This window comes from Acinonyx jubatus, chromosome E3 (assembly GCF_027475565.1).
Source record: "Acinonyx jubatus isolate Ajub_Pintada_27869175 chromosome E3, VMU_Ajub_asm_v1.0, whole genome shotgun sequence".
Lineage (NCBI taxonomy): Eukaryota > Metazoa > Chordata > Mammalia > Carnivora > Felidae > Acinonyx > Acinonyx jubatus.
In genome coordinates, this window is record NC_069398.1 from 21,762,732 (window position 1) to 21,778,123 (window position 15,392).

Consider the following 15,392-nt stretch of genomic DNA (forward strand, 5'->3'; position numbering starts at 1 on the left):
GTCCGTGTGCATCAACAGTCGAACGCGTTAATTCAGGTCATTCCAAGCACTCATCTGTTCTGCTGTTCTTTCTTTGGCGTCCCTGTCCTTCTCAGGTTAAGAACCTCCTGTCCAGGCCCCTTCTCACCTCTAATGCTTACCACCCAGTATTCCAGTGTGCCTGTGAATTTGCGTCTTTGGAAATCAAACTTTTTAGTTCCTGGGAGCCTTTGTGTCCTCTGATTTCACTCCCTGAGAGCTCAGATTTCCTTTCTTTTTGTTTTCTTTCTCTTGGTACATTCTTCCTCCTCCCATCGCGGTGCAGGGGGAGCCAAGTGCACCAAAAGCGGTCGGGTCCCCTCCCTCTTTTCACCACACCTCCCTGAAGGGAGCTGCTATTTCTTTGTCTGCCTATAGTTTTCTGCCCTCCTTCTCTGCCAAGGCGTGGGTTCTTGGGCATTGGGAAACGCACAGGTAGAGGGGGACCCCATGATGCCCATCTTGTGTCTGAGCAGAGAACAGGTGTCCCTCTTCCAGTGAGGCTTGAGGAGGAAGCCCCTCTCTGGCGGGGAGACCCCAACCTACAGAACAGCCTTTCTCCAAGTGTTTTGGGAGTCAGTGGGGTCAGGAACTACCCACCAGCCTGCCGGAGTGAACGGGTGCCACTCTTTCCCCAGGGGCCTCACAGGTGAGGCAGCCGGACCCTCCACACCCTCCCTCTACCTTCCTTCACCTTCCCTCCAGGCGCCCTCTCTGCCCAGACCTGTGCCCACCACAGAGGGGACCTGCCAGGAGGCTGGAGGGAAATGATTTAGGAGCCCCTGCTGCTGTCTTCTCCAGAAGTCCCTTGGCTCTTCTTTCCTGTAAAAAAGATCTAAATGGTTTTTGCCGCCACGCAAGAAAACCATTGATTTTCTAAATGTTTGTCTGTACCTAGCCACCGTTACTACATTCCCCAGAATCACAGTTGGGTCTTTTGTTTTTTCTAGACAGACAATCATACTGTCCTCAGAATAGTGATCATCTTGGTTTCTCCATTCCTGTGGTCATATGTTTTACTTCTGTTTCCTGCCATATTGTTGGCCAGCCTATTGGGAATGATTAGAATAAAAACGGTAACAAGCATCCTGGTTCCTTGCTTATTTGAAGGCAGATTCTTTCCACATATGCGGATGTCCGCTGTTGTCTTGAGATCCATCACTCTTACTTTTTTTTTTTTTTTTTTTTAGGAAGTCTTATTCTTTGCCCAGTGTAAAAAGTCCTGAATGGATATTATATTTTAATCAGATCCATAGAGACCAGCACTTTAAGGAATTGCATCTATTGATGTGATTTATCATATTAATTGATTTCCCCAATATTAAATTGTACTCAAGTCTTGGAATAATCTGTATGCAGCTGTGGTAAGCTGTGCTTTTAGTATATTTCAAATTAGATTTTCAAGTTCAGGCTTCAGGACTTTTACCTGTATCCGTAAGTGAGGTTTGTCAGTAGTTTTCCTCTTGTGTATTTTGGTATCAGAGTTACATTTGCTTTTCCTCTTTTGCTTTATCCTGGAACAGTTTATATGACAAGAAGAATATTATTTCTCAACAATATGAAAAAAACTCAAGGTGCGATTGTTCCCATTTGAGAAGCTTTTCAGGTATTTTATTAGAATTGCTTTATAAATTCTTAAATCGTATTCCATTGCTTTTCAGTCTTTTCTTAAATCACTACTGACAAACTGCCCCTTTTCAATAAAAGCACTAATTTCACACCTGAAAGACTCCACCAGAAAACTTCTAGAACGAATACACAAAATCAGTAAAGTCGCAGGATGCAAAATCAACGTACAGAAATATGTTGCATTTCTATAAAACAATAGCGAAGCAGCAGAAAGAGAAATGAAGGAATCAATCTCATTTACAGTTGCACCAGAAACAAGAAGCTCTAAGATAGCCAGGAATAAACCTAACCAAGAGGTGAAAGGCCTGTACTCTGAAAACTAGAGAGCACTGATGAAAGAAATTGAAGATGAACCAAAGAAAGGGAAAGACATTCCATGTTCATGGATTGGAAGAAGAAATATTGTTAAAATGTCTGTACTACCAAGAGCTATCTACACATTTAATGCAATCCCTATCAAACTACCAACAGCATTTTTCGCAGAGCTAGAACAAACTTTCTTAAAATTCGTATGGAACCGCAAAAGACCCCAAATAATCAAAGCAATTTTGAAAAAGCAAAGCAAAGCTGAAGGCACCACAATTCCAGACTTCACGTTATCAAACCGTACGGTTCTGGCACAAAAATAGACACCTAGATCAATGAAATAGAGAAGAAAACACAGAAATTAACCCACAACTATATGGTCAATTAATCTTCAACAAAGCAGGAAAGAATATCCAATGGGGAAAAAGCCTCTTCAACAAATGGTGTTGAGAAAACTGGACAGCGACATGCAGAAGAATGAAACTGGACCACTTTCGTACACCGTACACAAAAATAACTTCAAAATGGATTAAAGACCTCAATGTGAAACAGGAAACCATAAGAATCCTAGAAGAGAACACAGGCAGTAACTCCTTTGACATCAGCCTTAGCAACTTCTTTCTAGATATATCTCCCCAGGGAAGGGAAACAAAAGCAAAAATAAACTATTGGGACCTCATCAAAATAAAAAGCTTCTGCACAGCAAAGAAAGCAATCAACAAAACTAAAAGGCAGCCTATAGAATGGGAGAACATATTTGCAAATGACACATCTGATAAAGGGTTGGTATCCAAAATATATAAAGAACCTATAAAACTCAATACCCCCAAAATAAGTAATCCAATTAAAAATGGGCAGAAAACATGAATAGACATTTTTCCAAAGAAGACATACAGATGGCCAACAGACACATGAAAAGATGCCCGATATCACGATCGTCAGGGAAATGCAGATCAAAAGGACTATCACCTCATACCTGCCAGAATGGCTAAAATCAACAACATGAGAGGGGCACCTGGGTGGCTCAGTCAGTTGAGCGTCCAACTTCGGCTCAGGTCATGAGCTCACGGCCTGTGAGTTCAAGCCCCGCATGGGCTGTTTGCTGTCAGCACAGAACCCACTTTGGATCCTCTGTCCCCCGCCCCCTCTGTCCCTGCACCTCCTCTGCTCTCTCTCTCTAAAAAATAAACATTAAAAAAAAAAGCATAGTATCTTGTTCCCATCTCTTATTTTCCCTTGTCCCTTCCTCCATGGTACCTCCTTTTGTCCTCCGTTTGTAGGCACGACCCCAGAATATCACATGGACAAAAGCTCCAGCCACAGGCAGCACTATGGTGGGTGTGGGGGCTGCAAGCTCCAGTCTCCTCTGCAGTGCCCTAAGCAGGCTGGAGACAGTAGAAACCCAGAGTGTAACAAGTCTTGGGAGTGGTTGTCATTTTTTAATATACTGCTTCTTGATCATAATTCTTCAACCATAACTTCTCACCAGATTTAGAGCATTGGTGAATGGAGGCAGGAGAACAAACTCTGTTCAGAATTCTTTTACTGAATACTTACTAGACACTAGAAACTGCACTAGGCATTGCAAACTTTGACCTCACAACTGGAGTATTCGAAGGTGGTCAGTGACATCCATACATGCTGATGGTTGGCCAACATTGGGACCCATGGAATTGAAAGCGAAGAAAATGCAAGGATTGGTACAAAAAGGAGAGGGACGTTATTCTGGATACCCAAACAAAAAAAAAAATCTCCTTCCGAAAATTGTTCACTATAGAGAAAGAAAAAAGTTTAAGGAATACCTGCTTTGTATTCCCAACCTGGTAGGTGAAAACAGCCCTCCACAGACAAGGATATTGGAGGATGAGGTGAGAAGATAAGATCTTGAGGCACAAATGGAAGAAAGAGAGACCCAGCTTCAGTGAGAAGAATACATGAGAACACTAACAGTGTTCTACTTAATGCAGTTATACTTAGTACACTCCTCTATGTGTTACTTAGGAAGTAATACATTAGTGTATTCATTTTATGTAGGTGAACATCAATGCTCTTTGGAAAACCTATTACGTTGGGGGTGGGGAAGCAATTGCAGAGACAGCTCTATGAATAACCTACAGCCCTAACTCACTCTAAGTAAAGACAGAGGGAAATAAGAGAAAAATAAAATGATGCAAGAGAAAATGACAGAGTTGAAAAACAGAAATTGGAGACTTGAATTTCACAAGAAAGAATAGCATGGGAATACTCAAAAGAATCATACGAAGACATTTTCCTGAGCTGAAAGAGATAAGACTGTCTGATATTCTATCAGTTAAGAGCAGCTCAAGCAGACAAAACTTCATAAGAGTTGCCACTGATTGTGACCAACTGCAGGCCAGGAGCATTGCTAAGGGATTTGACTGAAGGGGCCTCATTTATCTCTGTCAACAACACTGAAAGGTAGAGATGAGTGTGTCCATTTCATGAAGGCATGAAGGAGGTCCAGATAACGTCACCCATAACTGACCGCACCGTTGATTGAGACGAAACCCAGGCTTGAACCCTGGTTGATCTTGACTCCACAACATTTGCTCTTTGAGTTAGGCGGTGTTGGCTTCCAAAATGAGAATCCAAGCAATACAATCACAATAAGTAAGTCATCGGCCGTATACTGACTGCTGCAGCTAACAAACGTTGTACCTCTCAAAATATTTGTGAAACATTTATAAATACAGGATTATATGCAAAATTACAGAAGCATCACCTAACTCTCTAGAACTGATACTAGCAGGCCACATTCTCCTATTCAAACCCAAAGAAAGCAGGATTTAATAGTAATCAGCATTTAAACAGAAGTCCCTAAACCTCTCTGCAGTTGGAAAACACTCTCCTGATCAATGAAGAATACAAATTAGGGGGAAAAAATGCAAATTCAAGATAAATTTTAAAGAAAATGACAAGAATGTTACATATCTCAAATATGTAGGTATTGATCAAAGCTTTCCCCAGAGGTAAACTCAAAGCATTAAAAATAATTTCATTATTTTACAAGAGTGTGGAAAAAACGAAAGAAAACATTCAAAGAAAAATTTAGAAAAAAAGTTAGACATAAAAATAATGGGGTAAGATACAGTAAGATTGGAGTGAGGGCAGAATTAATTAATTGGAAAATACACACCTGTATACGTATCGTAACCAGTGTATAAAAAAAGACCAAATTTCTTGGGAAAAACTCTGAAACATAAATGACTGGCACATCAAATCTAGAAGAGTGCAAATAAAATTACAACTGAGGAAAGATATATAGCAACAAATATAAAAGAAATAAGCATTATGGGATACTTTGTGTAACTACAACTAATACATTTTTAAACTTGTTTTGCAAACCTAGGGTTTCCAATTGTTTTGTTTTTCTTCGAATTCCAGTTAGTTCACATACAGTTTGGTATTAGTTTCAGGTGTACAATACAATGATTCAACATTTCCAAACATTCCCCAGTGCTCATCATAGGTGCATTCCTTAATCCCCACCACCTAGTTCACCCAACCTCCCCTACCACCTTCCCCTCTGGTAACCCTCAGTTAGTGAAGCGTCTGCTTCTTGGTGTGTGTGTCTCTCTCTCTCTCCCTTTCTCCTTTGCTCATTTGTTTCATGTATTAAGTTCTACATAGGAGTTAAGCCATATAGTATTTGTATTTCTCTGACTGACGTATCTCACTTAGCATAATACGCTCTAGCTCCAACTTGTTGTTGCAAATGGCGAGATTGCATTCTTTTTTATGGCTGAGTAATACTCCACTGTGTGTGTGTGTGTGTGTGTGTGTGTGTGTGTGTGTGTGTACCACATCTTCCTTACCCATTCATCAGTTGATGGACACTTGGGCTGTTTCCATGGTTTGGCTGTTGTAGATAGCGCTGCTGCAAATATCGGGGTGTGTGTATCCCTTTGAATTAGTATTTCTGGATTCTTTGGGTAAATACCTAGTAATACAATTGCTGGATCATAAGGCAGTCCTATTTTTAACTTTCTGAAGCACCTCCACACTGTTTTCCGCAGTATGGAAAGTGGCTGCACCAGTTTGCGTTCCATGAGAATATCTGGAAATGCACCCCCCCACACGAGAAACACCTACAGACCTGGACTGGAGCTGCTCCCTGATCCGGGCAGCCGAGCAGAGATAGTCGGGCCGCCTTGGGAAGAGCTGGCTAACGCAGCGGCAAAGGAGCAGTCGGTTTAGGGTTGCCTTGAGGACCATCTGTGGGACTGATAGCATCCCGACGGAGGGGGAGACCACCGGAAGGCCAGGGGGCTTATAACCCACCAAAGGGCAGAGAGGCATAGCCCACTTGGAGGAACTATAGCTTGAGATGCCTCTTTCCCTTCCCCCTCCACCTTGGCCATTTCCAACCCAGGTGAGGCCAGAAACCATAGCTGGGTGGTGGGGAGGGAGGTGGACCTGGGAAGGACCGAGGAAATGTACCTATTCCTCTTCTCTGTTGCAGACCACTAGGCTGGGTCAGGCCCCAGTCCAAGGAGGGGGTAAGATGCTTTTTCTACTAAGGCAGGTCTGGAGTCAACACGGTCGGTAGCCTGGACTGGGCTTCTGATTCCTGAGAGTCAATAACAAATCTACAGGACCAGCCCAGGGCTTCCCCCAGAGCCAGGAGAGAGCTGTAAGACAGGGGAGCTTGGACAGGGAATTGGGAGAAAGTAAAGTGGTTCCTGCTTGCCTCCCGTGGAGGCCAGGGCATCCAAGACACCAGCTGCGTGGGCTCTCCCGAGGCCCTTCTTGGTCTTCCTTTGCCCCCTTCTTTCCCTCCCCCTCTGCTCTTGATGAATTCATCCCGAAGGATACTGAAGACAGACTTCATGGTTTCATTATTCTTTGAGCAGGTGGTTCAAAGATCAAAAAGGTATGAGAAAATATATAGTGAGATGCTGTCCCATTCCTGTGCCTTGCCTGTCTGCCCAGACTCACACATGAAGAAACCAGTAACTATTATTAGTATTTTTTTTTTTTGCGGGGGAGCAGGAGGGGGGATAAATATTTAAGCAAATAGGAGTATATCTCCTCCTTGACCCCCTTGTTAATCCAGATCGTAGCATATTATGATAATAGTTCCACACCTGCTCTTTTCCCTTGAGAGTCTGTCTTAAAGATCTTAGTAATCTGTCCATAGATCCTGAAGTGTTTTAGATCCTCGTTTTTAGCTTTTAGGCTCTCACCTCCCACCCCGCCACCACCGCAAAGCCAGCATGTCCCAAAGACCCGCTCCTCCTGACTTCTCCATCATTCCTAATGAGCTCCATCGTCTGCCAGGTGTCCCAGATTCAAACCTCAGGGTCATCGTCGCCTCTTCCCCTTCTTGTCCTTCCAGGTCTTGTCAGTTGCGCTGGAAATGCATTCCCCCGGCTCCCGTCTTCTCCACCTCCCCCCCCACCCCAACCCCATTTCTACCCTGTCCTTCCTCTCCTGTTGTCTTATGGAACACCCCTTCTAAGCCGGCACTGCCCCGTCCAGCCAGCACTGTTCCCGCTGACCAACGGTGGGCCGTGTGCTCATGCTCCCTCTTCCTGACTGGGACACGTTCCCCTGACTGGCATCAGGGACATGCGGGGGCTTCTCTCCTGCAGGAACCCAGCAGGAAGGGAGGGCGGCCGCTGCTCCTGGCCATTCTGCCTCCTTTCCGGTGTCCCCCATGTTACTCAGGCGGCACACCTCATCACCCCTTCCAGCTTGTTAGAATCCTTCTCCTCGGTAGAGGCTCACTGCCGAGCCGCTGAGAATTTCCTAACTGGGGCCTTTACTTCTGCCCTTGTCCTGCCTTGGCACATTACTTTTAGGTCAATCACAGCACCCACTTGATTCTGTCCTAGGTAACAGACTGCAGGCTCCCGGAGGGTAAGCCTGTGCCTTATTCCTCTCTTTTGCCCCACAGAAAACAGCCCCCACACCTGGCCCTTTGCAGGCATGCTTTCAGAATGCAGTTAATTGATTTCTCTCTTTTCTTATTTATTTTTTTAAGTTCATGTATTTATTTTGAGAGCGACGGGGCGCGAGGGAGGGGCAGAGAGAGGGAGAGAGAGAGAATCCCAAGCAGGCTCCCCACTGTCAGCGCAGAGCCCGACGCGGGCCTCGAACCCACGGACTGCGAGATCGTGACCTGAGCTGCAGTTGGCCGCTCGGCCGACTGAGCCACCCAGGCGCCCCTGTGGTTAATTGATGTCAGTGGAGTCAGACACTGTGCCTTCCTCCTAACCCGTGTCCCTGTTCGGAGCCCACCCCCTTTTCGTGTGTAGTCCTTTCCTTCCTTGTATTTAGCAGTGATTTTTACTATAATTTTGCCTCATTGTGAATCTTTCAGCTGGTTGGTCTTAACGAACGATGTGTGGTCCTGACCCTCCTGAGGCTTCCTGCCCCAGTTTCAAGTGCATTGCTTTGACATCCATGGCGGGGGGACGAAACAGGACTCAGTCCTTAGCAGGGTTCTCTTCCTGCCCTTTTTACTAAGTGCACCGTGATATCTGGAAGTCTGAGAAAGGAAGATGAGGCCAGGAGCGAATGCCTTCTTCTTATCCTGCAGGTGCTCTCTCGCTCGAGCTTCGTGAAATAATTTCACCAAAGGGAGAGCGCTTGTTCAGTCTGTCACATTCCATGACATGTGGTGGCTCTGGGAAGCCGCCCACCTTTGTCTCTGGGGGCAGGTGACTCCAGAATGGCAATCCGATGTCACCGGGCCAGGCCTGGACAGGCCTCGTTTATTAGAGCAGTTCTTTTCAGCGGAAGAGGTTTCAGATGCCTGGAGGGTCGTATGCGAGAGGCCTGGGTCCGCTGGGAGTTGACCATCCAAGGAGAATCACCGAGACCCCCAACTGCAGGCCGAGTGGCAATTTGGGGAAGAAATGGCTTTTAGGCAATGCTCGTTTGTATTAAGGTCCCTGAAGGCCATCTCGCCCAATTTCCCACTAAATTCCTTCCTAAGTGGCCAGCTAGGAAGACCTTTTATGTTCTCAAAGCGTGCAGACTCGAGCCTGTACTGGGACTTGTCCCGGGGTCTCTGATGCGCAGGCAGCTGGACAATGTGGAGGCTGATCACAGAGCCCAGGCGGAGCCCCTCTGCGGCCACATACGAGCTGTGGGGCCGCAATCTCCTTTTAACCCCTTCTTGCCTACGTCTTCTCATGGGTAAAACGTGGAAGAGGAGAATCTGTTCATCGTGCTGGGGTTGAAGCAGACAAGATGATAAACACAAAGCCCTGAGCTCAGCATCTGGCATAGAGCACGTGTTAAATAAATACTTCCTTACTTATTGTGACTCTTTTCAATGATTAAGAAAGATCTCTTAGTCGTTGAGCTGAAGGCCATTAGCTAGACCAGAGGGAGCAATTTTGATTTCGTTTCGCCTCTATGTACCAGGCAGCCGTAGCCATCCCCTGCCAGGCAGTGCCGGGGTCAGGGAAAGGAATGTTCCAGACGGAGTCCAACCACAACCCTGCTTCCCCAGAGGAGACCCAGGTGTCTGCACACAATTTGTCAAAGTGTAGATACGTCAGTCTACTCCCAGAGTGGAATCCCAGATCTGCTCCCTGTGTGAGTTTCTGCAAGACACTGAACCTTTCCGTGCCTCCGTTCCCCCCTCTGTGGAAATGGGCTGCTGGAAGACTTCAGTGAACTAGGGTATGGAAATTTCTGTAAGCAATGCCCACCACGTAGTGGGTGCTCAGTAAAAGGGAGATATTTTGATTGTCATCAGACCTTCCGGACCTTGCTTCTGCCTGGGAATGGTTTTTGCATAAGGGACTTAATGAAAGACTTCCCTCTGAGATTCTATTTGTCTCAGTTTTCCTGGGGTGGATGGAGGGGGGGGGGGTGGCGATGTGGGGCCACACTTCTGGGAGCAGCGTTGATAGCTTATGGGGTGTTCCCAGTTCTGTTTGTCCAGGAAACTGGGATCTGCCGAAGAGAGCTTTTCCTCCATCTCAATCGTAATAAAACTTTGTACTACTGGTTGGACTGGGGCTGAGCTGTGCATTATGAGAAGGGGTCTTCATTTACGGTAGGTCTACAGAAAATGTGCTACGTATGCACTTACTCAGGAGCCAAAGCTGAAAATCCTAAGAGAGGTGACGGGGCCCCACCTCGATTGTTTCTGCCACGTGTGGGCTTGCAGGAATCTCCCTTTGCTCCATAACAGTAAAAAAAAAATGGTGGGGGGACAAGGGGGATCATATTTTGATCACAAAAAACTCTGAAGTCCCAAATGTCTTCTCTTAAATAGGTAGAAGCAAATTCTCCCACGAACTGGATCTCCCCTCCAAGTCACAGAAAGTCTGTGCTGAGAAAGTCTGTATTCCTGCACTGCAGTTAGCACTGCCCATAGGACCGTACTCCCCCCTTCCCCAGAACTTTCTCTCTGGTCAAGGATTTGAGTGGTGGATGGGCTGCTCCTGCCGCGGAGGCCATTTCTGCTGGTCAGTTTCGGGCTTGGTGTTCTCAGCCAAGGGCACCATCTGTGAACACTCCCTGAGGACTTTGGCCACAATTCCGTGTGGACCCTTGACATATACCAGTTCTGCACTGCCCCAGTCCCATCACCCTATGGGGGAGGGGAGGTTTCAGAGAGGTGAATGGTCTCTGTCCTCCTACCTGGAAAGCGGACTGTTCAAAGACAGCCCTGATTCTCCTGGCTCTGAGAATCAGGTGCCCCGCCACATCCTATAGGCCACCCCCCCCCCATTGGGCTTCCAAGTGAGAGAAAGCAGCTCTCACTACACTATGGCCAGGGGCTTGAGGGACCCGGCTTGGTGAACACATTTTAGTTAAGGTCATAGGGCTTCGTAAAAAATGATCCATGCCCTTGAGCTTCTAAGCCTTTGTGAACCGTTAGATGTTGCCTCAGGTGACAGACAGTTGGGATGATGCCCACTGCTAATAGAACAATAGTCCAGAAGGAGGGCTGGGGAAGGGGAACTATAGTACTTGGGGCATCTTCTTGTCCAGTGTTTCTGGACCTTTCTTTTGCTCTTCCTTCTCCATCTCTTTCTCCTCCTTCTTCAGAGCCACCCCACTACAAGGAGACTTTTAAGACATTTGTTCCCCTAGTGCCTTACCCCATGGGATATTAATAGCACAGATGATTTGTGTATCTGCTTATGTACTAAGACCCTAAGAGGGTCACAAACCATTGTAATATCTAAGATTATCTCCTAGGAATCAATTTTCACCTCATCAAGGGTGATACCATATCTATAGAGAATGCATATTCTAGTCTGAGATTTTTTGGCCATCTGGCACCAGACAAGCAAGGGTGACTCAGGGTGAGCAGAGGGTCAATGCAGGTGGATAACGAGTGTGCCTCTGTCTGAGACTTGGAGCCACATGGAGCTAGCTCAGTGTGATTGCCAGGAAGACTGGGCCCTTCTTTTCCTACGCTTCCAATTTCCCACTTTCACAAATACTGGAGGACTATCTGGGGGCAAATATATTGGTCTGCATTTAAGATAGTTTCCTTGCCTCGTATTTCTCTTTAAAAAGTGAAGTTATTAGATCAAAAGGAATCAGCATGTTACAGCATCTAAAATACTGTCAGTCCGTATCCAGTATCCGGGATGAGAAAGGCATAAGACAGCCCATCTCTTCTCTGTATCTCTGCCAGCATTCTAGAAGCCTTTGCTAATTTGAAAGGTAAGATGGTAACTCATCGTTGCTTGAATTAGCCTTCTCACGATGACCAGTAAGGGTGGAATTTTAGATGCCTCTGTCGTGTTGCACCGTGAGAAGGAAATCAGTTTCCTCCAGTAGCCCAGTGACTGTCCTATCCATTTGGTACTAAATCTTTCCTTTCCCACTGACTCTCCACGCCTCCCTTACCCCCTAGGGTGTTTTATCTACACCGCGATCTGTTTCTGGACTTCTTTTTCGGAATTGTTGGCATCTTGATGATGACATCTGCTCAGCTTTTTGAAATAGGTTTTGAACGAGGACTCTTTGAAGGTGATTGCACTCTGGGAATGGATTGATGCGTCTGCACTTTGCCAAACTTGTGTGCAGACACCTGGGCCGTCTGCACCAGCTGGGCTAACATGTGGAGAGCTCTTGGTGGAGACGCCCCCCTTGAGCAGTTCTAAGGGCACAGAATGCCACACTGATGAGTCACTGGGGCTCAGACAATACCTTGAAGGCCTGCTTTTGTCTAAGTTGGCTCAAGTCCACCCTTTGGTGGACAGTGTCAGATCTCGCATGAAAGATGCTGCACTGAGCAAAGAAAAAACAAGTAAGAGATATTCATTCACTCTGTAAGTACATACTGAGTACCCGCCATCACGTGGAATATGCAAAGAAGTTTCAGACTGGGTCCGTGACCTTGCAGAGCTCACGATGGCAGGTGGGAAATAGGTATGCAAACCAGTGACTGGGACATGGACTGATAGGGCCTATGATAGATCGAGTTTGGCCAACTCTGTCCAGTGAGATGAGGGTCAGAAAGAAAAACAAAAAGAGAACCTGATATTTAAGCTCCGTCTTAGAGAATGAGTTGACGTTCATCAGGTAGACCAGTGGGGAGACGGCATCCTGGGTAGAGGGAACAGCATGTACAGGGGCATGAAGTTCTGAGAGAGCATGGCATTTTGTGTAGGGGTGGGGAACAAAAGGCAGCGAAAGGGATAGTGGGACCTGAATGCTGTACTGTGTTATTTGCCAAAGATAAGGAAACCACTGATGCTGGGGTGCCTGGGTGGCTCAGTCGGTTAAACATCCAACTTCGGCTCGGGTCATGATCTCATGGTTTGTGAGTTCGAGCCCCACGTCAGGCTCTGTGCTGACAGCTCAGAGCCTGGAGTCGGCTTCAGATTCTGTGTCTCCCTCTTTCTGTGCCCCTCCCTCCCTCACATTCTGTCTTTCTTTCTCTCTCTCTCAAAAATAAATAAATGTTTAAAAAAAAAAAGATGCCACTGATGTTTAAAAAGCATGATCATTTATGCTTTGAGGGGGTGTAAACTCAGAACTGTATGGGAGACGGTGTGGTGGTAAGAGTGTGAGGGCGGACAGCCATCTCAGTAGTAACATAATTATAACTGGGAACGTTAATTCTTGGAAACGTTTTCCTACCACAATCTTCAGAAGGGGACTGGTGATTGAATGAACAAGGAAGATCGAGCAGGCACAGGTATGGAAGAAGGGAAAGACTTGATCTCTAAATTTATATGTGGGTGACGAGGATAAAGCTGAAATTTCTATCATGTACAGCTGGACAATTTTCAGTAATGCTCTCAACTCTTCATTGACTGAGGTCATGCCAAGAAGAAAAGCATGGTGATGTTTATTTCATTGGGGACAGTAGGTCAGTTTCAACTACTTTTCAACTCATATTTCTATTTTCTCCTTCCAGGGGATGGCCAGGTGGACTTTGATGAATTCATGACAATTCTTGGCCCCAAACTCGTGTCTTCCGAAGGGCGCGATGGTTTTCTCGGAAACACAATAGACAGCATATTCTGGCAGGTGAGTACGCATTTTTTTTTTAAAGATGAAATTTGACAGTAAACATGTGCCGGGGACTAACTTTTGAATCTGAATTCTTGAGCTTCTGTTCAGCATGTGAAGATCTCTTCTGGGATGGAGTGACATGTGTTCCTTGGACTGGATGTCTAAGTAGAGGTCCATACCAGTCCTCAAAGAATCAAACTATACTCACTTACAATTTAGACGAGTGAAATATCTCCCAATTTTTTTCTTAGAAACGGTTTGACATTTGGGGGAAATGATATTCCTCCACTTGTGATTCACAAAAAATTTTTTCCTGGGGACACATAGAAAGGACATCATTGGTATTGCCTGAGCCCTGTGTTGTCCCTGGTTCCAAGGGACCTTGCAGAGTGGATGGCAGGATTGCCTCATGTGTTTAGATCCTATCAGTTTTCTTGTCCTTACTAGCACAGAACGATTTTATCTGAGAATTTGTGTTTGCTGCTTCTCAATTTGCTCTTACTTCTATCTTGTAACATCTCTTCGGACATTTCAAACATCTGCCTTTACATTATTAAGATGCTACAAATCATTTTCGTATTAGTTCTTTAATCATAATATGTGACGATCAGTTCATGCTTATGGAATTTGGGAAGGGGTTCCCAACTACTACTAAGCTCTGAATCAAATAATTTGTCAAATGACATTGAATTGTTGGTTAGACTTGTAAAACACTACTCCAATACAGTCTGGTTTCTTTAATTTCTTTGATGTGCTTTTTTTGTCTTAACCAGAGATAATTCTCTAATCTAGGAAAACACTGCAGTCGACATGTATCTCTTGTCTTTTTCTGCCACCCGTCTTGCATATAATGAACAAGCGCTTGATAGGAATATGTTATGCCCTATAGTCTGTCACCGTGGGGTTCACAAAAGACATTTAAGACATAGTCCTGGATCTTTAAGAATTTGGCTGGGGAAACACAATGAAGAGAGAGAAAACAAAGGCGAGATGTTTGGTGTGATGGTTACTAGTCTAATCTCCTTGAAGCCTGGTACTTCACTCTTCGTGCCCTCAGCACCTCACACATTGTATACCGTAGACCTTCAATAACCAATTTTTGAATAGGATGAATAGAAGTTCTAGAAAGGAGACAAATGTGGTCTTGAGGGGTCAGATAAGGCTTTAGGAAATGAAAACTTTGAAATGTGGCAGGGCGTAAGAGACAAAGAAGTAAAAAGAGCATTCCAGCCTGGTCACGATGCGTTTGATTAGAGTGGAGGCAGTGAGCATAGGATAGTCATTGTCCATAACGAAGGTATAGTTTGAAGGGAAAGACCTCAGGCCCCGCCGGCAGAATGGCTTCGGGACCCGAGCAACGAGAAGTCTTGAGATGATCCCAAGGTCAGGGATAGGTCATGGAGAAAAGAAGTCTTTGTGTGGAATTGAATTCTCAGCTGGACCTGTTGAGTGCAAGGAGGGTCAGACAACCAAGAGAGGGGGGCAGGTCCACACGGAGCTACGGTCGGGGATGGATGGCAGACGAGGAGCCAGATGTGTTATTCATCGGAGCTGGTGGGTGAAATCATAGGCAAGGATGAGCTCACCAAGAGAGGCTGCACAAATGAAGATGAGCACAGAGACAGGACCTGGTTCTGGAGGACATCCAGGGGAGTGAGGCACAAGAATTGCATCCCCACATTGACTCCCCAGCCTGTGGTTATGATCCGTCCTGACTCTCCCTAGAGAAGGACCTCCATGGTTCTACTTGCCATGTGGTGAGAATATTTCACTGCTGATGCAAGCCTTCAGATATGACTCAACACTTGGAAGGACAGACAGGTAGAGGCCCTTGACAGAAATAAAAAATGAATACCTGGTTAAGAAGGTGGGGGAACATGGTTTCCCAGCAGGCCGTGTTTCAGCCCCTGCAGATTCGCTCTGGACAAACATTCTCCTTCTCTGCCCGATTTCCCTTCTTCTCTGCTCTG

At 45.7% G+C, this 15,392-nt stretch overlaps 1 protein-coding gene across 4 annotated transcripts in view; it reads left to right on the forward strand.

Moving 5' to 3' along the window:
* Positions 1-15,392, forward strand: part of CALN1 (calneuron 1) — a 520,543-nt gene that overhangs the window by 317,479 nt on the left and 187,672 nt on the right. For all 4 annotated transcript variants that reach the window (XM_053212930.1, XM_053212929.1, XM_053212931.1 and 1 more), the window contains one exon: positions 13,325-13,437. In XM_053212930.1, the coding sequence (XP_053068905.1) occupies positions 13,325-13,437 (113 nt within the window). The remainder of the gene's footprint in view (positions 1-13,324; positions 13,438-15,392) is intronic.